General features: G+C 41.9%; 1 protein-coding gene across 1 annotated transcript in view; it reads right to left on the bottom strand.

The window, feature by feature from the left end:
- Window positions 1-26,568, bottom strand: part of PALS2 (protein associated with LIN7 2, MAGUK p55 family member) — a 455,393-nt gene that overhangs the window by 295,914 nt on the left and 132,911 nt on the right. Inside the window, exon 2 of the mRNA XM_053714151.1 lies at window positions 26,266-26,384. Within this exon, the coding sequence (XP_053570126.1) occupies window positions 26,266-26,382 (117 nt within the window). The 5' untranslated portion in view covers window positions 26,383-26,384. The remainder of the gene's footprint in view (window positions 1-26,265; window positions 26,385-26,568) is intronic.

Raw genomic sequence — 26,568 nt, 5'->3', positions numbered from 1 at the left:
AAATAGCAGAAGCCTTCTGACCTTTCCTGGAACCAGAAAAGATAACAAATAGACTAGAAGTCTTTCTAAAACTTTTAGTAGCTTCAACATAAAATTTCAACGCTCTTACTACATCCAAAGAATGTAAAGATTTCTCCATAGAATTCTTAGGATTAGGACACAATGAAGGGACAACAATCTCTCTACTGATGTTGTTAGAATTCACAACTTTAGGTAAAAATTGAAATGAAGTCCGCAATACCGCCTTATCCTGATGAAAAATCAGAAAAGGAGATTCACAAGAAAGAGCAGATAACTCTAAAACTCTTCTTAGCAGAAGAGATGGCCAAAAGGAACAAAACTTTCCAAGAAAGTAATTTAAAGTGATTGTCAATTTTCGTTCTTTTGAACACATATTCCTGTAGGCAATCCTGATATTAACCTAACCGCCACTATACATTTATTAAAAAATTAGTAATATGTAGTTTATTTTTTAGTCGAAATATCGACTATTCACAGTACCTGCTCCTCCCATAGTTTACTTCCTTAGTTTTAGACATATCACGTATACAACGGTCCCACCCGCTGTTTACGTCTCTTCAATGCGCGCTCCCGTTTTCACTTCCCATTGCGCATGCGTGAAATGCTGTTTCTGCTGTCAATCAACCATAGTATTCATTGAATCAATACATTCAATGAATACTATCGTGAAGAGAAGGAAACGATCTGCTAACCCAGCCCTGTTACTGATGTACTTACCGAAATGACAGGGCTCCGTAAAGTAAAACAACTGCGCATGCGCGAAATGTGCATGAGCGTTAAAGGAAATAGTCGGTGAACATGATAACGCAGGCGCAGAAAGGAGTAGTGACGTCAGCGTAAGCGGGTGGGTCCCCCTGTGGTTAGAGCCTTGATTGGTAATTAAGACGTCAATCAGACTGACACTAAGTAGGCGCGCGTGCCGGGTGGAGGATCAAAATAACAGGAGCCAACGAACAAAATAAAAAAACAAGGTATATAACAAAAACATTGTAAATCGATGAATGAAACTGGTATTTATTTTTAATAGACGTTAAGGGTAACGTTAGTGAGGATGCGCACTTTACATTCACTTTAATATCCAGAGAATGCATAGGCTCAAACGGAGGAGCCTGTAAAGCCCTCAAAACCAAATTAAGACTCCAAGGAGGAGAGATTGACTTAATGACAGGCTTGATGCGAACCAAAGCCTGAACAAAACAACGAATATCAGGATGATTAGCAATCTTTCTGTGAAAAAGAACAGAAAGAGCAGAGATTGGACCTTTCAAAGAGCTTGCAGACAAACCTTTATCCAAACCATCCTGAAGAAACTGCAAAATTCTAGGAATTCTAAAAGAATGCCAAGAGAATTTATGAGAAGAACACCAAGAAATGAAAGTCTTCCAAACTCGGTAATAAATCTTCCTAGATACAGATTTACGAGCCTGCAACATAGTATTAATCACTGAGTCAGAGAAACCTCTATGACTAAGAATCAAGCGTTCAATCTCCATACCTTCAAATTTAATGATTTGAGATCCTGATGCAAAAATGGGCCTTGACATAGAAGGTCGGCCTTAATGGAAGTGTCAAAGGTTGGCAACTTGCCATCCGAACGAGATCCGCATACCAAAACCTGTGAGGCCATGCTGGAGCCACCAGCAGTACAAACGAACGCTCCATTAGGATTTTGGAAATCACTTTTGGAAGAAGAACTAGAGGCGGAAAGATATAAGCAGGTTGATAATTCCAAGGAAGCAACAACGCATCCACTGCTTCCGCCTGAGGATCCCTGGATCTGGACAGATACCTGGGAAGTTTCTTGATTAGATGAGAGGCCATCAGATCTATTTCTGGAAGTCCCCAGATATGAACAATCTGAAGAAAAACCTCTGGGTGAAGAGACCATTCGCCCGGATGTAATGTCTGGCGACTGAGATAATCCGCTTCCCAATTGTCTATACCTGGGATGTGAACCGCAGAAATTAGACAGGAGCTGGCTTCCGCCCATACAAGTATCCAAGATACTTCTTTCATAGCCTGAGGACTGTGAGTCCCACCCTGATGATTGACATACGCCACGGTTGTGACATTGTCTGTCTGAAAACAAATAAACGATTCTCTCTTCAGAAGAGGCCAGAACTGAAGAGCTCTGAAAATCGCACGGAGTTCCAAAATGTTGATTGGTAATTTCGCCTCCTGAAATTCCCAAACCCCCTGCGCTGTCAGAGATGCCCATACAGCTCCCCAACCTGAAAGACTCGCATCTGTTGAGATCACAGTCCAGGTTGGGCAAACAAAAGAAGCCCCTTGAATTAGACGATGGTGATTCAACCACCAAGTCAGAGAAGATCGAACATTGGGATTTAAGGATATTAATTGTGATATCTTTGTATAATCCCTGCACCACTGGTTCAGCATACAAAGCTGGAGAGGTCTCATGTGAAAACGAGCAAAGGGGATCGCGTCCGATGCAGCAGTCATGAGACCTAGAATTTCCATGCACAAAGCTACTGAAGGGAATGACAGACTGAAGGTTTCGACAAGCTGAAAATAACTTCAGACGTCTCTTTTCTGTTAGAGATAAAGTCATGGACACTGAATCTATTTGAAAACCCAAAAAGATTACCTTTGTCTGAGGAATCAAGGAACTCTTTAGCAAATTGATCCTCCAACCATGTCTTTGAAGAAACAACACAAGTTGATTCGTATGAGATTCTGCAGAATGTAAAGACTGAGCAAGTACCAATATATCGTCCAAATAAGGAAAAACCGCAATACCCTGTTCTCTGATGACAGAGAGAAGGGCACCAAGAACCTTTGAAAAGATCATTGGAGCTGTTGCTAGGCCAAATGGAAGGGCAACAAACTGGTAATGCTTGTCTAGAAAAGAGAATCTCAGGAACTGATAGTGATCTGGATGAATTGGAATATGAAGATATGCATCCTGTAAGTCTATTGTAGACATAAAATGCCCTTGCTGAACAAAAGGCAGAATAGTCCTTATAGTCACCATTTTGAATGTTGGTATCCTTACATAACGATTCAATATTTTTAGATCCAGAACTGGTCTGAAGGAATTCTCCATCTTTGGTACAATGAATAGATTTGAGTAAAACCCCAGACCCCGTTCCAGAACTGGAACTGGCACAATTACCCCAGCCAACTCTAGGTCTGAAACACATTTCAGAAATGCCTGAGCCTTCACTGGGTTTACTGGAATGCGAGAGAGAAAAAAATCTTCTCACAGGCGGCCTTACCTTGAAACCTATTCTGTACCCTTGTGAAACAATGTTCTGAATCCAAAGACTGTGAATCGAATTGATCCAAACATCTTTGAAAACCTGCCCCCTACCAGCTGTGCTGGAATGAGGGCCGCACCTTCATGCGGATTTGGGAGCTGATTTTGACTTTCTAAAAGGCTTGGATTTATTCCAGACTAGAGAAGGCTTCCAAACGGAAACCGTTCCTTTAGGGGAAGGGTCAAGCTTCTGTTCCTTATTCTGACGAAAGGAACGAAAACGATTAGCAGCCCTGTATTTACCTTTAGATTTTTTGTCCTGAGGCAAAAAGGTTCCTTTCCCCCCAGTAACAGTTGAAATAATAGAATCCAACTGAGAACCAAATAATTTATTACCTTGGAAAGAAAGAGAAAGCAAAGTTGACTTAGAAGTCATATCTGCATTCCAAGATTTAAGCCATAAAGCTCTTCTAGCTAAAATAGCTAAAGACATATACCTGACATCAATTCTAATGATATCAAAAATGGCATCACAAATAAAGTTATTAGCATGTTGAAGAAGTTTAACAATGCTATAAGCATTATGGTATGACACTTGTTGCGCCAAAGCCTCCAACCAGAAAGTGGAAGCTGCAGCAACATCAGCCAAAGAAATAGCAGGTCTAAGAAGATTACCTGAACATAAATAAGCTCTCCTTAGAAAGGATTCAAGCTTCCTATCTAAAGGATCCTTAAAGGAAGTACTATCCGCTGTAAGAATAGTAGTACGTTTAGCAAGAGTAGAAATAGCCCCATCAACTTTAGGGATTTTGTCCCAAAATTCTAATCTATCAGATGGTACAGGGTACAATTTCTTAAACCTTGGAGGAGTAAATGAAGTACCCAGACTATTCCATTCCCTAGAGATTACTTCTGAAATAGCATCAGGAACTGGAAAAACTTCTGGAATAACTACATGAGGTTTAAACACCAAATTTAAACGCTTAGTAGATTTAGTATCAAGAGGATTAGACTCCTCCATATCTAATGCAATCAACACTTCTTTAAGTAAAGAACGAATAAACTCCATCTTAAATAAATATGAAGATTTGTCAGTGTCAATATCTGAGGCAGAATCTTCTGAACCGGAAAGATCCTCATCAGAAACAGATAAGTCAGAATGATGGCGGTCACTTAAAAATTCATCTGAAACATGAGAAGTTTTAAAAGACCTTTTACGTTTACAGGAAGGAGGAATAACAGACAGAGCCTTCCTAATAGAATTAGAAACAAATTCTTTTACATTAACAGGGACATCCTGAACATTAGATGTTGAAGGAACAACAACAGGTAAAGGATTATTACTAATGGATACACTATCTGCGTTAGAAAGTTTATCATGACAACTAACACAAACTACAGCCTGAGGAATAGATACCAAAAGTTTACAACAAATGCACTTAACTTTGGTAGAACCAGCATCAGGCAGCGTCTTTCCAGAAGTAGATTCTGATCCAGGGTCAGGTTGAGACATCTTGCAATATGTAATAGAAAAAAAACATATATAGCAAAATTATCAAATTCCTTAAATGACAGTTTCAGGAATGGGAAAAAATGCCGCCAACTAAACAAGCCTCTAGCAACCAGAAGCAATGAAAAAGTGAGACTTAAATAATGTGAAAAAAAGGTGGAGACAAGAATGACGCCCACACTTTTTGGCGCCAAGTATGACACCCACATTATTGGCGCCAAGAACAACGCCCATATTTTTTGGCGCCAAGTATGACGCCACATCCTTTGATGCTGAAAAACGACGCCCACATTTTTTGGCGCAAAAAAACGTCTGTAATACATATACGTCAAAAATGACGCAACCACGAACAAACTTCCGGCGTCAATTGACGCCGGAAATGACAAAATTTTGTGCCAAAAAAGTTTGCGCCAAGAGTGACGCAATAAATTGAAGCATTTTCAGCCCCCGCGAGCCTAACAGCCCGCAGGGAAAAAAGTCAATTGAAAATTTTTTAAGGTAAGAAAAAAATATTTATTTAAATGCAATATCCCAAATAATGAAACTGACAGTCTGAATGAAGGAATACTGATTATCCTGAATCATGGCAAATATAGTTTAAACACATATATTTAGAACTTTACATATAAAGTGCCCAACCATAGCTTAGAGTGTCATAATAAAATAAGACTTACTTACCCTAAGACACTCATCTACATATAGTAGATAGCCAAACCAGTACTGAAATGAGAATCAGTAGAGGTAATGGTATATAAGAGTATATCGTCGATCTGAAAAGGGAGGTAGGAGAAGAAATCTCTACGACCGATAACAGAGAACCTATGAAATAGATCCCCTAGAGGAAGACCATTGTATTCAAATAGGCAATACTCTCTTCACATCCCTCTGACATTCACTGCACTCTGAGAGGAAAACCGGGCTCCAGCCTGCTGCGAAGCGCATATCAACGAAGAATCTAGCACAAACTTACTTCACCACCTCCATGGGAGGCAAAGTTTGTAAAACTGAATTGTGGGTGTGGTGAGGGGTGTATTTATAGGCATTTTGAGGTTTGGGAAACTTTGCCCCTCCTGGTAGGAATGTATATCCCATACGTCACTAGCTCATGGACTCTTGCTAATTACATGAAAGAAAACCGGATTGAAATATGTCTAAAACCGGTTAAAACCCCCTAAAGTACCTTGCCACAGCTCTGCTGTGGCCCTACCTGCCCTTAGGAAGCGATAATATGGGGTTTAAAGCTTCAATTAGTCCCTCAGAAGACTATCAGGACCTCAGAAGAAGTTGCTTGCTGCTTGTAAATGTAGGCCCCGCCCACTTCACTCGATGTAGCTGGGGCCTACACAAAACTAACAAACCCTGCCTGAAAGCCATGTGGGTTATAAACAACCCCAAAGAACCCTCAAGCAAATGTCCCATAAAACAGAAAATGTTACTCCCAGTCCCAGACACAAACGTTTATCCCAAATTCACATAAACTGAGTGCCCACAAAAAATTAACCCTTTATGCAAACTAGTAAAAACCTCTGATAACACTAGGATTACTGCTTACCCTTCCCTTAATGGGGATACTGTCAGCCTTTCTGAGTTAACACAGTCTCTGCAGAAAATATGACTGAACATACCTCATTGCTGTATAGCAAGAAACCGTTCCTCACACTGAAGTTTTCCTGTACTCCTCAGCTTCTGTGGGAACACCAGTGGACCTTAGTTACAAATGCTAAGATCATCATCCTCCAGGCAGAAATCTTCATCTATGTCCTGCCTGAGAGTAAATAGTACAACACCGGTACCATTTAAAAATAACCAACACTTGATTGAAGATAAAATAAAACTAACAGTTTAACACCTCTTCTCTTTACTCTTCCTGCTTAGAGCCAGCAAATATAATGACTGGGGGTGGAGTTAAGGGGGGAGCTATATAGACAGCTCTGCTGTGGTGCTCTCTTTGCTACTTCCTGTCAGGAAGGACAATATCCCACAAGTTAGGATGAATCTGTGGACTCGGTACATCATGCAAAAGAAAACTATTCTTCTAGAAAGCTGTGTAATTGCAGCATCTACTTTTACATGAGGGTCATAGAACCTCAAAGACGACTTAGGCAATGACTATCAGTGATAAGTTTCTTTTAATTTTTACTAAATTCTCCCAAAAATAATTGTGCCAGGGATTAAGACAAAGGGTATCCAAAAGGTGCTGCAGCATGAGCATTATACCAATCAGAGGCAGGTGGACGATTCTCAAAGTTTGATTAACATAAACAATAATATCAGATAGATCCCACAGAAAATGCATATTATGCTTCACATAAACAGTTTCTCTATACTCAGCAGATACTTGATTAGGAGCAAACAAAACTCCAAAAATGTAGCCAATATATTTACAGCAAACATTTTTTATTTCAATAAGCAGGTTTATTACATAGGACACACCTTTTAGGCATAATATCAGCTTCAGCCACAGAGCTGCAAGAAAGAAAAAAAGAGAGAAATATAAAATATTTTTAAATATAGTAAAAACAGACCGGAAAGACAGCACAGAAATAGGAAGTGCAAAAGAGTGAAAGCATCCCTGAAAGGACCTTAGCCTAACAGGGTGATGTGTCACTTCCAGTTCTAACATTGCAGCACTCATAAAAAACTTTTGAATCAACATGCCTCCAGACAGGCAAGGGGGAAAGAAGGCATGCCCACCCCCAAGGATAGCCCCAGCGACAGGGAAAGTATGAGCAGCCAGGTGGAAGCCGAAGCCAGATGGCCTCTATCTCCACTTATCAGATAAAACAAGAAAGGGACCTTAGCTTTGTCAATCCTATGATTGACTGAACTAGGAGTGAAGGTATGAGCACAGGTATTGATATAGGTAAAGGGAGGCATTCTTATTTCTGTCTCAACTGGTAAGTATTGGATAGGTTGGGCCAAGGTACTAAATTAAAAGATGTGGGTGGAAATGTTTCCTAAAGACACTAAGCATCCTACAGATTGTCTAAATTAAGGGAACCGTTAAGATCTTAATTTGGCAGGACGTTGGTGAAAAACCACTAAAAGCTGACATCAACCACAAAATAAAATATGTGCTTTACTGCCAAAGGATGTTAAAATGCTTATTAAAGAATAAAAACACAATAACAGCATTCATGAAATAAATGTAAAAACATAAATTATGCTTACCTGATAATTTCCTTTACTTCTGTATGAGGAGAGTCCACGGCTTCATTCCTTACTTGTGGGAAATACTGAACCTGGCCACCAGGAGGAGGCAAAGACAGCCCAGCCAAAGGCTTGAATACCTCCCCCACTTCCCTCATCCCCCAGTCATTCTGCCGAGGGAACAAGGAACAGTAGGAGAAATATCAGGGTATAAATGGTGCCAGAAGAACAAAACAAATATTTAGGTCCTCCCAACTGACTCTCCTCATACAGAAGGAAAGGAAATTATCTGGTAAGCATAATTTATGTTTTCCTTCTTAATATGAGGAGAGCTTCATTCCTTACTTGTGGGAAACATATACCCAAGCTTTAGAGGACACTGAATGAAACAGTGTTTAAACAGTGTAAAAAGAGAGGCGGGTCCTATTCTGAGGGTACCACAGCCTACAAAACCTTTTTCCCAAAAGCTGCTTCAGCCGAAGCAAAAACGTCAAACTTGTAAAATTTAGAAAAGGTATGTAAGGAGGACCAAGTAGCCGCCCTACAAATCTGCTCCATAGAGGCTTCATTCTTGAAAGCCCAAGAGGAAGCCACAGCTCTAGTTGAATGAGCCTTAATCCTCTGAGGAGGCTTATGTCCCGCTGTCTCATAAGCTAAGCGAATAATGCTCCTCAACCTAAAGGACAAGGAAGAGGACAAGGCTTTCTGTCCCGTACGCTTCACAGAATAGACAACAAACAAAGAAGAAGTCTGTCTAAACTCCTTTGTAGCCTGGAGAAAGAACTTCAAGGCCCGAACCACATCCAAGTTATGAAATAACCGCTCGAAGAAGGAGTAGGACACAAAGAAGCAACCACAATCTCCTGATTGATGTTACGATCTGAAACAACCTTAGGAAGAAAACCCAACCCAGTACGAAGAACAGCCTTATCAGCATGTAATACTAGGTAAGGGGGCTCACATTGCAAGGCAGCCATCTCAGAAACTCTGCACGCTGAGGCAATAGCCAGTAGAAAAAGAACCTTCCAACTACATGCATAGGCTCAAACGGAGCCTTCTGCAAAACCTTAAGAATCAGATTTAAACTCCAAGGAGGAGCGCTAGATCTAAACACAGGCCTGATTCTATTCAGGGCCTGAACAAAGGACTGGACATCTGGAAGCTCAGTGAGCCTCTTGTGCAGTAAAACAGACAGAGCTGAAATTTCCCTTAAGGTAGCTAGCAGAAAGGTCCTTCTCCAGACCATCCTGGAGAAAAGAAAGAATTCTGGAAACCTTGACCTTATGCCAAGGGAATCCACACTCTTCACACCAGAATAAATAGATCCTCCACACCTTATGATAGATGCGTCGAGTAACCGGCTTACAAGCTTGAATGAGAGTATCAATAACCTTCTCCGAGAAAACTATCTTGGCTAGGACTAAGCGTTCAATCTCCACGCAGTCAGCCTCAGAGAATCTAGATTTTGATGAACAAAAGGACCTTGTACCAGCAGATCCCTGCGACAAGGTAACCTCCATGGAGGAGATGAGGACATCCCCACCAGATCCGCGAACCACATCCTCTGCGGCCACGATGGAGCAATTAGAATTACTGATGCTTGCTCCTGTTTGATTAGGGCCACTACACGAGGGAGAAGTGGTAATGGTGGAAAAATGTAGATCAGAATGAACCTCCAAAGCACTGCAAACGCATCTGTTAGCTCCGCCTAAGGATCCCTGGACCGCGACCCATATCTGAGTGATCTATCTCCGGCGTCCCCCATCTGTCGCAAATCTCTGCAAACACTTTGGGATGGAGAGGCCATTCCCCCAGATGAAAGGATTGTCTGCTGAGAAAATCCGCTTCCCAGTTGTCCACACCCGGAATGTGGATTGCTGACCACCCATAACAGAATTCAAGATACTTCCCTCATTGCTATGAAGCTTCTCGTTCCCCCCCTGATGGTTGATGTAAGTCACCGATGTTATGTTGTCTGATTGGAATCTGATAAACTGGGACGAACCCAGAATAGGCCAAGCCTACAGAGCATTGAAGATCGCTAGAAGTTCCAAGATGTTGATCGGGAGGAGAGATTCCTCTCGAGACCACAGGCCCTGAGCCTTCCTGGCACCCCAAACAGCTCCCCATCCAGAGAGACTTGCGTCCGTAGTCACAATCTTCCAGGATGGTCTCAAGAAGGATGTCCCTTGGGACAGGTGATCTGAACAGAGCCACCAGGAGAGCGATTCTCTCGACCGGTTGTCCAGAGAAATCTGTTGAGACAGATACGAATGATCGCCATTCCACTGTCTCAGCATGCACAGCTGAAGAGGTCTGAGATGGAACCTGACAAAAGGGAATGACGTCCATGCAGGACACCATGAGACCAATTACCTCCATACACACTGATCCACAAGACAATTGGAAGTTAGCTTGCAACGTGTCTGGTCTGTAAGAAATATCCTCATGGATATTGAGTCTATTATCGTACATAGAAATTCCACCCTAGTACTGGGGATAAGAGAACTCTTTTCTAAGTTTATCTTCCATCCATGAGATTGAAGAAGAGAAAAAAGGGCTTTCGAGTGGTCCTCTGCCAGATGACAGGATGGCGCTTGTTCTGGCCACTGCGAGCAGAGCCCACAGAACCTTCGTAAAGACTCTTGGGGCATTAATTAGATCAAACGGAAGTGCAATAAACTGGAAGTGCTGGTGCAGGAACGCAAATTTTAGGAACTTAACGTGTTCCTTGTGTATAGGGATGTGAGGGTATGCATCCTTCAGGTCCATCGTGGTCATGAACTGTCCTTCCTGAACTAAGGGATGAAAGGACCTTATTGTCTCTATCTTGAACGAGGGAACTGATAGAAATTTGTTTAAACACTTTAGGTCCAGAATCGGGCAAAAACTACCCTCCTTTGGGACCACAAAGAGGTTTGAGAAGTAACCCAGACTTCTCTCTGCTGGCAGTACCAGCAAAATGACACCCAGGGAGGATAGATCCCTCAAGTACCCCAGAAAGGCCTCTCTCTTTTCTGGCCTTGAAGACAGGTTTGATAAGAGGAATCTGCCCCTGGGAAGATGAGACTTGAAACCTATCCTGTATCCCTGAGCAATGACCCCCAGGAACCATGAGTCTTGCACGTTCCCAAACCAAGCTTCTGAAAAAAGTGACAGTCTGCCCCCTGCCAGATCAAAAGCCGGATCGGGGTCCGCCCCTTCATGCCGACTTTGACTCGGCGGGCTTCTCGTTATGCTTGGACTTCCAGGACTGAGTCGGCTTCCAAGTTCCCTTGGACTGCTCAGGCTTTGAAGAGGGTTGCTGACATTGGGATTTATCCGAACAAAGTGAAAGAAAATTAGAACCTTGTCCCTTAGGCTTGTTCTTATCCTGCAATAAAAAGGCACCCTTGCCTCGCATAACCGTGGAGATGATTGAGTCCAAGCCTGGACCAAAAAGAATCTTTCCCTTAAACGGGAGGAAAAGAAGTCTAGATTTTGAAGTCATGTCCGCAGACCAAGACTTTAGCCAGAGAGCCCTACAGACTAGGATGGAAAAACCTGAAGCCTTGGCATTCAGGCAAATAACCTGCATATTTGCATCACAAATAAAATTAGCTACCCTTAAGGCCTTAATTCTTTCCTGGATCTTGTTGAGGGGACCCTCCACCTCGATCAACCCAGATAAGGAGTCAAAAGTAGGTAGCCACTCCAGCAACCGCAGCGACAGCTGCTGCCGGTTGAAACAAATATCCCATATGCTGAAACATTTTTCTTAATAGAGTTTCCAGCTTCTTATCCATGGGTTTCTTAAACGACGAACTATCGACAAGCAGGATAGTAGTGCGTTTAGCCAGAGTGGAGATAGCGCCATCTACCTTAGGGACGGAACACCAAAACTCTAATTGAGAGTCCGGAACCGGTAATAATTTCTTAAAAGAAGAAGGGGAAAAAGAAGAGCTAAGTCTCTCCCATTCGTTTTTAATAATGTTCGCCATCTTAACAGGAACCATGAAAGTCTGTGGGACCACCCTGTCCTCGTAGACCTAATTTAGGAATACAAGGTTCCTCAGGTAATTTAGGTTCTGGAACCTCCAAAGTAGCCCAAACGTCCTTTAACAGAAAGCGTAAGTGTTCAATCCTAAATCTAAAGTCTGGTTCCTCCGCAGCTGGAGGCTTAGAGGCAGCAGATTCCAACCCAGAAAGAGCATCCTCTGAAGTATCAGAGGTGTCCTCATCAGCAGATAATCTGGTATCAGAAAAATCCAATAAGCTAGTAGATGACCCCTAGGAAGGATAGCAAAATTTTACCTTTTGCTTGCGCTTAGAAGGGCGAGGTAAAGCGCTGAAGGCCGCAGACACTGCTGTTTGTAACTGCTCAGTAAAGTCTGGAGGTAAAAGGGCCCCTCCAGATGGAGGAATAGTAGTGCTATAGTGCTATTGTGTATTAGGAGATGACTGTAGAGTGCACACCTCACGGGACGGAGACTCCTCAGAGGTGGATGGCTATGTAGTACTAAACATATTAGTTTTCTTTGATAAAATTACTTTATCGAGGCATGTGGAACATAATTGAGCAGGCGGATATACCGTGGCCTCCTCACAATATAGACAGGCATTGGATTTTGGTAAAGAGGGAGTACCTGCTAACGTATCAAAGTCCTCCAAAGCTTGCGCTTATAAAGTTGACAATAGAAAAAGAAAATGGCTGGGGCACTCACCACTCCTATGATCCAGGCTAAACAGAGAAACCGCTTCGTCTCCAGGAAACCACACAGTCAGGAGAGAGAGAAGATCAGTGTGACCACACCCGGTCACATGGTGCGCCACACAGGACTGCCCCTGTTGCAGCTAAAAGCGTGCAAGTCTAACAGGCTGTGCAGCTAATCAAAATGAAAGTAAAACCTGTATGTTCCAACATCTGCCTGAGCCTCATCTTACACATGTCGTAGCATAAACACAATATTAACATTATGCGATTAATCCCCCCTGTTCAATAATCCCCTTCCGGAGATATTAACTCTTGATTCCATACAGATAAACGGAGCCACACTGTGACCATGTCTTCTTGCGTTATCATAAATGTATAAAATTAAACTATATTACCGAAATCTATGCCGTGGAACAGAAACACAGTAGCATCGCTCCAGACATGGACTTGAGTGAAAAAGCAGGCAGTGAAACTTGTCATCACTGATTGTTTAAAGGGACACTAAACCCAAATTGTTTCTTTCATGATTCAGATAGAGCATGCAATTTTAAGCAACTTTATAATTCACTCCTATTATCAATTTGTCTTCATTCTCTTGCTATCTTTATTTAAAAAGCAGAAATGTGATGCATAGGAGCCGGGTTATGCTTGCTTATTGGTGGCTAAATGTAAGCCACCAATAAGCAAGCACTATCCATGGTGCTGAAACTAAAAACGGGCTGGCTGCTAAGATTTTCATTCCTGCTTTTAAAATAAAGATAGCAAGAGAACGAAGAAAAATTGATAATAGGAGTGAATTAGAAAGTTGCTTAAAATTGCATGCTCTATCTGAATCATGAAATAAAAAAAAATTGGGTTCAGTGTCCCTTTAAGGAGCTGTAAATACGAGACTGGATGGGTTCGCAGAAAGACTCTCCCTGCATCTCCAGAGTCTAACATTCGTCAATGCTCTCATTGAGAGGCTGACAAGACTACTTAAAACTCCAGTCCCATTCCGAAGGGTAGACACCCTTCATAAGGAACTACTCCGTATCGTCTGACACTTCTCTGCCAACCTCCTGTGACAAAAGGCAAGGAATGAATGGGGGATGAGGGAAGTGGGGGAGGTATTTAAGCCTTTGGCTGGGGTGTCTTTGCCTCCTTCTGGTGGCCAGATTCAGTATTTCCCACAAGTAAGAAATGAATTAGTGGACCATCCTCATATTAAGAAGGAAAATGACTTAACTGCAGAGCAGGAATGACCAAAAAAAATATGCTTATCTGATAAATCAATTCCTTTCAATTAATTTATTTCAAGATGGTGACAACCCATGCAAGAACATCACATTTCGGCTTATTATTCCGGTCTACCAAGAAAAGGCAAAAACGCCCCTACATTCCAGAGCTTTGCTCCATCCCACAATCCCCAACTATGCTCAATTATACAAATGACCAATCTGAAGTAGAGAAAAATGCCAGTCCTGCACCCAGAGAGTCCCAAGAACATTCCATGTGGAATACAATACCCAAGCAGTGAAGTGTATAAGACCACCATGAAATAGGGCAGGATAATGCAGTCAGGCATGTTATTGATGTTTTTGATCATGCGCAATGGCCCACAGTACTTTCCTATCAAAGCCTGCATCAGCAAAGGCATAAACATTGAAATGGCAGAATTTGGCAAACATATGCAAGGAAGACCAAGTAGCCACCTTATCAGGATCAAGTTTTTTTGGCAAACTTCAAGGTACTTGTTTAGAGAATTGAGATACAGAATGGAATGAAAAGTTCCCCAATTTTTGTAACCAATGAAAGGTTGGAGAAGCCCCTAGTCCTATTCTGTTGAAGGAACTGGGTGATCACTCACTTTCCCTCTAGGTCAAACACGCATAGTGAGGTCTTTGCCTTGATTGACTCTCGCACTACATGAGAAAGAAGGCATCTCCTTCAAGATGATCTGCAATGAAAACAAATCCTGAACCCCTGTGACACAATCTCTTATAGCCATAGGTCTAAGATTAACTTTTCCCACACCTCAAAGAAAAGTTGCAATTTGCCCCCAATGCAACTACGTCCGAGCTGGGGATGAAACTTCATGAGGACTTGGAGGTAGGAATAGTCTTCTTGGTCTTGGGTGACCCCACTGACTGTGTTTTTAGTAAAATTGGTCTTTGGGACCTTGACTGGAGTAACAAAAACGTACTGTAGGTCTATTTTTGCCCTTAGAATGTAGCTATAACAAGCCAGAAAAAAAGTGACAGGGCGGGCCGTGGACTGGATACACCACAAGAGAAAGAAATTTATCAGGTAAGCATAAATTTTGTTTTCTCTTGTAAGGTGTATCCAGTCCACGGCTTCATCCATTACTTGTGGGATACCAATACCAAAGCTTTAGGACACGGATGAAGGGAGGGACAAGGCAGGTACTTAAATGGAAGGCACCACTGCCTGTAAGACCTTTCTCCCAAAAATAGCCTCCGAAGAAGCAAAAGTATCAAATTTGGAAAAAGTATGAAGCGAAGACCAAGTCGCCGCCTTACAAATCTGTTCAACAGAGGCCTCATTTTTAAAAGCCCATGTGAAAGCTACCGCTCTAGTAGAATGAGCTGTAATTCTTTCAGGAGGCTGCTGGCCAGCAGTCTCATAAGCCAAACGGATTATGCTTCTTAGCCATAAAGAAAGAGAAGTTGCCGAAGCCTTTTGGCCTCTCCTCTTTCCAGAGTAGACAACAAACAATGCAGATGATTGACAAAAATCCTTAGTAGCTTGCAAATAAAACTTTAAAGCACGAACCACGTCAAGATTGTGTAACAGACGTTCCTTCTTTGAAGAAGGATTAGGACACAGTGACGGAACAACAATCTCCTGATTGATATTCCTATTAGATACTACCTTAGGAAGAAACCCAGGTTTGGTACGCAAAACTACCTTGTCTGCATGGAAGATCAGATAAGGTGAATCACACTTTCCTGGTGACAGGCTTCCGAGCCTGAATCAAGGTATCACTGACCGATTCGGAAAAACCACGCTTTGATAAAATCAAGCGTTCAATCTCCAAGCAGTCAGACGCAGATAAACTAGATTTGGATGTTTGAAAGGACCTTGTAGCAGAAGGTCCTGCCTCAGTGGCAGAGTCCATGGTGGGAAGGATGACATGTCCACCAGATCTGCATACCAAGTCCTGCGTGGCCAAGCAGGTGCTATGAAAATCAATGAAGCTCTCTCCTGCTTGATCTTGGTAATTAGACGAGGGAGGAGAGGAAATGGTGGAAACACATAAGCCAGGCTGAAGGACCAGGGCGCTGCTAGAGCATCTATCAGCGTCGCATGGGGATCCCTTGACCTGGACCCGTAACAAGGAAGCTTGGCGTTCTGACGAGACGCCATCAGATCCAGTTCTGGTTTGCCCCATAGATGAATCAACAGGGCAAAAACCTCCGGATGGAGCTCCCACTCCCCCGGATGAAAAGTCTGCCGACTTAGAAAATCCGCCTCCCAGTTCTCTACTCCTGGGATATGGATAGCTGAGAAATGGCAAGAATGAATCTCTGCCCATAGAATTATCTTGGAAACCTCCATCATGGCCAGGGGGCTCCTTGTTCCACCCTGATGGTTGATATAGGCTACAGTCGTGATATTGTCCAACTGAAATCTGATGAACTTGGCCACAGCTAGTTGAGGCCAAGCCTGAAGAGCATTGAATATCACTCTTAGTTCCAGAATGTTTATCGGAAGGAGGGCTTCCTTCTGAGTCTACGAACTGGCATCTGTCGTCACTATAGTCCACTCTGGCCTGCGGAAACTCATTCCCCTGGACAGATGGACCCGAGATAACCACCAGAGAAGAGAATTCCTGGTCTCTTGATCTAGATCTAACAGAGGAGACAAATCTGTGTAGTCCCCATTCCACTGGTTGAGCATGCAAAGTTGCAGTAGTCTGAGATGTAGGCGGGCAAACTGAACTATGTCCATTGCCGCTACCATTAGGCCGATCATTTCCATACACTGAGCCACTGATGGCCGAGGAGTGGAATGAAGAACATGGCAAGAGGTTAGAAACTTTGATATTCTGACTTCTGTCAGAAAAATTTTCATTTCTACTGAATCTATTAGAGTTCCTAGGAAGGAAACTCTTGTGAGAGGAGAGAGAGAACTCTTTTCTATGTTCACTTTCCACCCATGAGACCTCAGAAAGGCCAGAACAATGTCCGTATGGGACTTGGCGATTTGAAGAGTCGACGCCTGAATCAGAATGTCGTCTAGGTAAGGGGCTACCGCTATGCCCCGCGGCCTTAGAACCACCAGAAGGGACCCTAGAACCTTCGTAAAGATTCTTGGTGCCGTGGCTAACCCGAAGGGAAGAGCCACAAACTGGTAATGCCTGTCTAGGAAGGCAAACCTGAGGAACTGATGATGATCTCTGTGAATCGGAATGTGGGGGATAGGCATCCTTTAAATCCACTGTAGTCATAAATTGACCCTCCTGAATCATAGGGAGGATGGTTCGGATTGTTTCCATCTTGAAGGATGGGACCCTGATAAATTTGTTTAGGATCTTGAGATCCAAGATAGGTCTGAAAGTTCCCTCTTTTTTGGGAACTATAAACAGATTTGAATATAAACCCAGCCCCTGTTCCTCTCTTGGAACTGGGTGGATCACTCCCATAACCAGTAGGTCTTGAACACAACGTAAGAATGCCTCTCTCTTTATCTGGTTTACAGATAATTGTGAGAGATGAAATCTCCCCTTTGCAGATGACCCTTTGAATTCCAGAAGATATCCCTGGGAAACAATCTCTAGCACCCAGGGATCCTGGATGTCTCTTGCCCAAGCCTGGGCGAAGAGAGAAAGTCTGCCCCCCACTAGATCCGGTCCCGGATCGGGGGCTACTCCTTCATGCTGTCTTAGAGGCAGCCGCAGGCTTCTTGACCTGCTTCCCCTTGCTCCAAGCCTGGTTAGGTCTCCAGACTGGTTTGGACTGGGCAAAATGTCCCTCTTGTTTTGCATTAGAGGAAGTTGAAGCTGCTCCACTCTTAAAGTTTCGAAAAGAACGAAAATTATTCTGTTTGGTCCTTAACTTATTGGACCTATCCTGAGGAAGAGCGTGGCCTTTTCCTCCAGTAATATCAGCAATGATCTCCTTCAGACCAGGCCCGAATAGGGTCTGTCCCTTGAAGGGGATGTTAAGAAGTTTAGACTTTGAAGTAACGTCTGCTGCCCAGGACTTAAGCCATAGTGCCCTACGCGCCAAAATGGCAAAGCCTGAATTCTTAGCCGTTAGTTTGGTTAACTGAAAAACGGCGTCAGAAATAAAGGAATTTGCTAACTTAAGAGCTTTAATCCGGTCTAAAATATCGTCTAACTGGGTCTCTACCTGCAGAGCCTCCTCAAGAGACTCGAACCAAAAAGCCGCTGCAGCAGTAACTGGGGCTATGCATGCAAGAGGCTGGAGGATAAAACCTTGATAAATAAAAATTTTCTTAAGGAGACCCTCCAATTTTTTATCCATAGGATCTAGGAAAGCACAACTGTCCTCGACGGGGATAGTTGTACGCTTAGCTAGGGTAGAGACTGCTCCCTCCACCTTAGGGACCGTCTGCCACGAGTCCCGCATGGCGGCATCTATGGGAAACATCTTTTTGAAAGCAGGAGGGGGAGAGAACGACACACCTGGTCTATCCTATTCCTTAGTAATAATTTCCGAAAACCTCTTAGGGACTGGAAAAACATCAGTGTAAACAGGCACTGCAAAGTATTTGTCCATTTTACACAATTTCTCTGGAACCACAATGGGGTCACAGTCATCCAGAGTCGCTAAAACCTCCCCCTAAGCAATAAGCGGAGGTGTTCAAGCTTAAATTTAAACGCTGTCATTTCAGAATCAGGCTGAAGTAACGCCCTCCCTGAGTCTGAAGGGTCACCCACAGATAGAAGCTCACCTGCCTCGGCTTCTGAGCATTGTGAGGGTATATCGGACATAGGCAATAAAGCATCAGAAAGCTCTGTATTAGTTCTAGCCCCAGAGCTGTCTCGCTTTCCTTGTAACCCTGGCAGTTTGGAAAATACCTCTGTGAGGGTATTATTCATAACTGCCGCTATGTCCCGCAAGGTAAACGAATTAGACGCGCTAGATGTACTTGGCGTCACTTGAGCGGGAGTTATAAGTTCTGATACATGGTGAGAGTTAGATGGCATAATCTCCCTTTTTTTAGTCAGACAATCCCCTGGAGATACATCTTTAAGTGCCATAATATGGTCTTTATAGTTTATAGAAATTTCAGTACATTTGGTACACATTCTAAGAGGGGGTTCCACCATGGCTTCTAAACATATTGAACAAGGAGTTTCCCCTATGTCAGACATGTTTAACAGACTAGTAATGAGACAAGCAAGCTTGGAAAACACTTTAATAAAGGTAAAAAAGCAATTAAACAAAAACGTTACTGTGCCTTTAAGAGAAAAAAACTAACACTTAAACTGCAAAACAGTAAAAAAAATAAAGCAAATTCTTTGAAATGTTTACAGTGTGTGTAAGGGACTAAAGCAGCATTGCACCCACTTGCAAATGGATGATGATAACCCCTTAGGCCCCAAACCGGATTGAAAAACGTTAAAAAGTTGAGCAGTTGAGCACCCTGCCACAGCTCTGCTGAGGCTCCTACCTGCCCTCAAAAACGATTCTGTGCAGAAATAAACCCCTTGTAATGGTCCTCAGGTGTCAGAGGACTCCTCTAGGGAAGCTGGATGTCTCAGTCTGAATAAAAACTGCGCATTTAGAGCGCTAAAATAGGCCCCTCCCACCATGTACTGGATGCCAGAGGGGCCTTAAGAAAGTACTCCTAGGAGTGCCTGATTTGCCATGCGGAAACTAGGCCCCAAACAAAAAGTTATCTCCCTCAGAGAAAAAAACGTCCTATTTTTAAAATCATGTCAACGTTTTGTCCCTAAGTAATATAAGTATTAACATGAGTATTACCCTGTTCTGTAAGCATGATCCCAGTTGCTGTTAAATCACTGTATCAGGCTTACCTCAGTACACAAGGCTCTGTCAGTATTTTCTAGAACTCATATCATCTCTCTAGAAATAAAATTACTGAACATACCTCAAGGCAGGTAATCTGCAGGCCGTTCCCCCAACTGAAGTTGTCCCATATTCTTCAGTTATGTGTGAGAACAGCAGTGGACCTTAGTTACAAACCGCTAAGATCATCAAATCTCCAGGCAGAACTCTTTTCTAATTTCTGCCTAAGAGTAAAACAGTACAACGCCGGTACCGTTTAAAAATAACAAATTCTTGATTGAAGGTAAAAACTACACTAAGTCACCACATATCTCTTGATACTTCCTTTCTTGTCGAGAGTTGCAAGGGAATGACTGGGGGTGGCAGTTAGGGGAGAAGCTATATAGACAACTCTTCTGTGGGTGTCCTCTTGCAACTTCCTGTTGGGAAGGAGAATATCCCACAAGTAATGGATGAACCCGTGGACTGGATACACCTTACAAGAGAAAGTATATTCTTGTAAACCATATTAGCAGGCCAAGACTTACGCCATAAGGCATGATTGGCTAGAACAGCTATAGTAGAACTCAAAGCATTAAAAGAAAAAAAAAATATTTTCATGATTCAGAGAGAGCATGCAATTGTAACTAATTTTCCAACTCGCATACATTATGTAAATGTGCACAATCTATTTATATACACACTTTCTGAGGTACCAGCTCCTACTGAGCATGTGCCAGATTTCACACTATATACGTATATGCATTTTGTGATTGGCTGATGGCTGTCACATGTTACAGGGGAAGGAAAATTTAACTAGCTTTGAATTTAAAATGAGCAGTAGAATTTTTCTTCATAAATGGAAAGGGTCCACAGCTCTATTCATTACTTTTGGGAAATAAGAACCTGGCCACCAGGAGAAGGCAAACACACCCCAGCCAAAGGATTAAATACGCCTCCCACTTCCCTCATCCCCCAGTCATTCTTTGCCTTTCGTCCCAGGAGGTTGGCAGAGAAGTGTAAGAATTGAATTTGTCTCTTATGGAGGGTAGTACTCTTCGACATGGGACAGGAGTTTTAAGTAATCCTGTCAATCTCTCAGTGAAGGCTTGGATGAAAGTTAGAGTCCGGAGTTGCAGGAAGAGTCTTTCTGCGAAACCATCCCAACTCATGTTAACAGCTCTTCAAGCAATCGGCGTTGTCGAACTATGCTTCGCTGCCTGCTTTCTTCTCTCAAGTCCATGGCGGAGGCGAGGCTACTATACGTCACACTTGAAGGGCCGTGTTCCTTTTTCACGGCGTAGATTCCGGTAAGATCGTTTAATTTTACTTCTTCATGAATGTACTGTAACTCATTTGTTCCTGTGAATTCACATGAAAAATACAGGGTCTCAGAGAGACTCCTTTAAGTGTCTTGGAATCAATGGTTAATATCTCCTGAGGGGGAAGTTTAATCATGTTTGCTATGTGATTCAATCTGCTTATGTGTAGTATTTACTGGGCTTGTGGCTTAGAACATAACGGCCTGTTGAAGTGACGCGACCTTACGGTCGGGCGCGCTTTTTTTGGACTGTACGGTTCACCTTGTGACCGGGCATGTTTACGTTCTGGTCTTCCATTTTCGCATTCCTGACTGTGTGGCGACGGAAAAATTTAGTCCGCTAGTGTCTGGTACATAGGAGGTGGTGAGTGCTCCAGCCATTGTGGGTGTCAGGTGACGTTCAAATTGTTTTATATATAGTCCATTTTTGGGTATCCTTGATCCAGTTATGGAGGATGCTGATGTTGAGATTGGTCAACTTTCTGAGTCAGATTCTTCATCCTGTGAAGAATGCGAATTGGCCCCATTGACTCGGGTTAGTCAGTTATGTTCTTTAGGCCATCCTAGAGCGCCTTGTTCCTTGGGCTCGGGGATTCAAGAGACTGCTGAGCCATCTGCCTCTGGGGGCCCTGTCCTCCGGGAGGCGAGTTCCCTACCGTTTCTGCTACTACACATGCGGGTAACCCAATTTATGCGTTTCCCTCCTCGGAGGGTGGATTGTTCCCCCCATGGGTTGTGGCACATTTTCGTTTTTACATACTTTTGGCGCTTGCGCTACTGCAAAGTCCAGATGTTTATTCGTGATTGTGCTCGTGCCCGATTGCCCCAGGTCTTTCGGCCTCTTGAGGGCATGTACAGTTCCCTGCGGGTGTAACTGTTCCTGAGTATTGTGCCTTTCGTTACAGGCAGGCTCGCCCTAGTGTTTCACTTAGACACGTTTTTGAGCTGCTTGGGGACCCTATCCTTCTTGGGTATGGGACTTATCAGTCTCCTCCTTTGAATGGCACACCTCATTAGACATTGGGGGGATGAAGTAATCTACTTTAAGACTTGTTATCGAGATCTTTCCCAGTTTTGTTGGAAGAACAGGGTTTCAGTTAGGTTGGTCCTGCGGACCTTCTGTTCTTCTTGGGCGTTAACCCTCGGGTTGCCTGTTATTTTATTTAATCCGGTTAGGATGAATTTTATTTTCTCTTTTTCATACTGCGTTTCCTGCGGGAACTTAATATCTGGGATCGATAATCGCTGCTTTGCGTCTATGGAAGTTGTTCGGGCCACATTAGTCCCATGTTTGTCAGTTTTCTTCTTTTCTGAGGATTTAGCTAGCTTGGCAGTCATGACCCTGGTTGCAGGCTGGTCCTGATTGGAGCAGATCTTCTGTCTTGCAGCTTAGTCAGACACGTAGCGCCTATTATGCCTTGCTGGTCAGGTGGGGGGCCGAGTGCTATTAGTTTTCTTATTTGTTTTACAAGTTTCAGCTAAGCATTCTCAAGAGGACTTGCGGGTCCGTGCGTCTCTCGGGATTGTTTCAGTCCTAAATAGCCGTCGCTCTGGTGACTGGGTCAGTGAATTTTGCTTGGTCACTCTCTGTTGCTTCCGATACCCTCGGAACCTAGAGTATTCCTTTCCACGTGGTGGGAAGATTAGAGGGTTTAGCGCCTCTTTTTTGTCTTTTTGGACTTGTTCCTTTAGTGGTTCCTCCTCATTGAGACCTCTTGGATTGTATCTGTTTTTCCTTGTGGATGGGTCGTCTTCCTTGGGAGACTTGCGTTCTCTTCGGGAATTGGTTGTTCCTTTTTCGGAACATTAAAAGGTGTGGCCTTTTGTTGGGCTCCAGTTAGGGGTCCTTTTCCTGGTGTTGGGAATGTGCTGCATTTCTTTCTTGGGATAGAGGAGGTCCTAGTGGTTTTTCTACTTTTTTGGGTATTGCCATCCAAGTGGCATCAAGACCCATGTTTTTTTGTCCTCTGACATTGTATCTGAGTAAAGAGTCCACAGCTCCCCACCCTTTTTTTTCTGGGGGGCATCATTTTTTTATTCTTCTGGCACCTTTTCACCCTGGTATTTCTTCTACTGTTCCTTGTTCCTCTGCAGAATGACTGGGGGATGAGGGGAGTGGGAGGAGTATTTAAGACTTTGGCTGGGGTGTCTTTGCCTCCTCGTAGTGGCCAGGTTCCTATTTCCCAAAAGTAATTAATGCAGTTGTGGACTCTCATCTGAAGAAAAGGAAATTATCAGGTAAGCATAATTTAAGTTTTTTCTGACAAATTTCAGACTAAACGCTTTTGTATTTTTTTGCATGTATTGATTATGCATTTCTACTGTATTTAATGGTTCTATAAGCTATTTAACGTAAGAGATTATCACACCAAACCAATGTAGCTGCAGTCACACATGCTAAACTGACAAGAGGAGTAAAAGAGGTTACCCACCAGATAAAAATAGCATCTTTGGAAGCCTTCTAGTTTCTTGTTCATTGGATCCTTCAAAGAGGTACTGTCCTCTTAAGGAATAGTAGCCTACCTGGGTTCATCCACCTTAGGGACTGTCTCCCATAACTCTAAAGCAGAGCCTGGAGCACAGCCTTACTTGGCAAACAGAAGAAAGGGTACTTCTGTTTGTTACATTAGTTAGATACCAGTTCAGAAACTGATTCAGGAATAAGTAAGATAGAGGCTGCTTAGGAGCATAATAATTTATCAATCATCTTAGTGATAGGTTTAGAAGGAGCAGGCAGTTTATCCACCTCCAAAGCACTTAACACTTCCATTATCAGATAATGAATGTGCTCTAACCTGAATTAAGAATACATCTTTCCCCACTGCCTCCATGGAGGAGGGGGGTCCTGAGACTCAAAAAGCAAATCAAAATGTACCCTAGTTACCGCTAGCAAAAGTGAAACTAGATAGGTCACTACGCATGGGAGACCCTGGAGATCCATGTTCATAAGAAGAAATATCTTCTAATATAGGCATGCATCTGTGCTTAACTGGGGGAAGCTATAAATTCAGCAATAGCAGAAGGATGTACTCCTTAAAAACTTAGTAGATGGCTCAATATGGCTAATCTTTTAAGAAAACGTGGTTTCGTTTATTACACAATCTGTTTCTTTTTAGGTTTACTTTGATTTCACTTATGTGTTCTTATGAAAAGATTTCTATTTAATAGCCATTTAGCCAACACTGGGTAATTTTACTTGCTCCTAAATTTGAAACAATGTCTTGAGAAAGGCCATAAGGACTAGCAGGTTTTTAACTATATGATCATGCGTACCTGAGCTTCAAAAGTAGTGGATTTTACAATCACTAACTCTACCAGAATAAAAGAAGAAACAAGGAAATACTATCGGAAATAGGAGACAGAAGGATATCTGTGTTTGTATGTCTACTAGCTTGAATGGCAAATGTTCAGACTTAAATGCAACTGCCCAGTGAAGATTACCAGAGCAAACAGGTGAAGCTGATCTGGAAAATGTATTAATAAATCTACTGCAGGGAATCACTCACACAGCAATTAATCACTTAGGGAATGCCCCTAGATAAAGTAGGGTCAGAACCATTCTCAGAAATCCCAGAGTAATCCTTAATATCCTAAATAACATTATAAGCCTCCAAATGATTTGAGTGTTCTGACAAAACAACAGCAGCATATACTTAGCTGTCCATCTGCTGAACACGTGTTCCTGCAGATAGCAAGTTCAAGGCCAAGGCAGGTTGGCACCCTTGCCCACCCACCAGAGGAGATAACAATATGCTCTTCAAACATGTTTAGAAGCAAATAACTCAATGGCGGAAGTCACTAAAACGAGTCTAAATATATATTTATTTAAGCTACAGATGCAAGCAAATACACAGTGGCATTTAAAATGAGTGTAATTAACCTTAAACAAGGAGCAATAAAAATACAGACACAGAAATCAATATAGCAGTGTAATAAAGCTACTTGCACTAAAACACTCCCATAACTTCTATAACACAAATTTCAAGCCAGAAGATCTTTGCAAGCAAGCACAAGAAAATATGTGACTGTCTGACAGAAATGGATGGGATGACTACCTCAATCTTGATAATATTGCCTAAAATAAGTTATAACAACAGTTAAAAAAAGAAGGAATTGTAGTGATCATACAATCTTCAAAAGAATGTAGTTGAAACAATGCCAAATGAGTAAAAGCTGGGCAGAAAAGTGAATAAACTACAGAGCCAACAAAATGGAGGCTGAAACAAAAGTGTCATGAAACCATCTGGGAGCATTTCTACCTAATCCAACTAAAAGGCAGAAACTGAATATAATGACATCACATGAGCAAGTTCAAGAGAAATACAGCTTTTTATTTATTTAAATATTTTCCTCTCAAAATATATATATATTTTCTCATGTATGGCGGTACTAACAGGTGAATTCCCAGAGAGTTGACTTGAATAGGCATCTTATGAGAATAAACTTTTTTTCTTTTCCTTCACCTATCGGATGATTCCCTTATACCCCAATATTAAAGTTTATTAATGTATGAATAATTTTTTCCGATATGCTTGTGTAAATAAGGAGCTAAGAATTTAAGCTACAATATGACTATATGTATATAGCTATTTTTTGGTAAATATTAAGATCTTATATCAGTTTAGTTTCTATATCTCTACTTTAATAGGAGACGATACCAGTTTTGGTTTGTTTTTGTTAGTTGCTGCCTAGTTTTGCTGAGTTTAAAGTATAAAAACCCCAACAATGTTTACAAAAATTATAGGAGTGATAGCCATTGAATCTCCAGCAAAACACAGAAAATATTATATCAGAATAAGCTATTGATTATCACTTTATATAAATGTGTTTGACCTTTTTTTCTGCATGCTGTAAGATATTTTTGCTCTGCGTGGCGTAATGACATGTAATTTGTATACATTGCTGGATATAAATAAATATATTTAAAAAAAATTAATAATAATAATTTTATATATATATATATATATATATATATATACACACACACACACATATATATATATACAGTGTTGTAACCTTTTTATCTGAAAATATGAATATAAGTGGTCTTAAAAGCAAGATGATTTATTTCCCTCAGAAAAAAACACATTAAATTTCTAACCATTAATAACTGGTTCTTCTTCCAATATAAAATATCTCTACTGTAGAAGGCAAAGTAAGCTCTAACATTTCATTTATGCTTTTTACTTCCCTGCTACAATGTTTAAATGATCATAGAAACCTGGTTTACTTTTAACATTGCTGTATATTTAATATCTTTATTCGTATATACTTAAGTGAATTACATTACCAGTAGCTAATGCTTCAACAGTGAATTAAGAATAAAATACAATGCAATTTCAATTCTAAAATGCAATAAGAAACATATACCTTTGCAAGAGATCTTACAATAGGATTTTCCATAATTCCTTTCAGAAAAATGATATCTATTTCTTCAGCGCCTGTAGATGTGGGTAGATCTGTAAGTTTGTCCAAAATCTGCTGCATAGCTGTGAGAAAAATAAACTAAAGTAAATAAGGACATATTTTTATATTTTTTTAGCTTTATGTGATTTAAGCTGCCAGTAAAACAATTTGCTGAAGCATTTATACAAAATAAGCACATACCAGTATTTTAAGACCAAAATAGAAGTAATAATGAACAAGTGTGCAGATACACTGACAGTGATGCAG

The sequence above is a fragment of the Bombina bombina genome, chromosome 5 (genome assembly GCF_027579735.1).
Source record: "Bombina bombina isolate aBomBom1 chromosome 5, aBomBom1.pri, whole genome shotgun sequence".
NCBI lineage: Eukaryota > Metazoa > Chordata > Amphibia > Anura > Bombinatoridae > Bombina > Bombina bombina.
The sequence above is the reverse complement of the archived record's forward strand: the minus strand, read 5'-3'. Positions and strand labels throughout refer to the sequence as shown.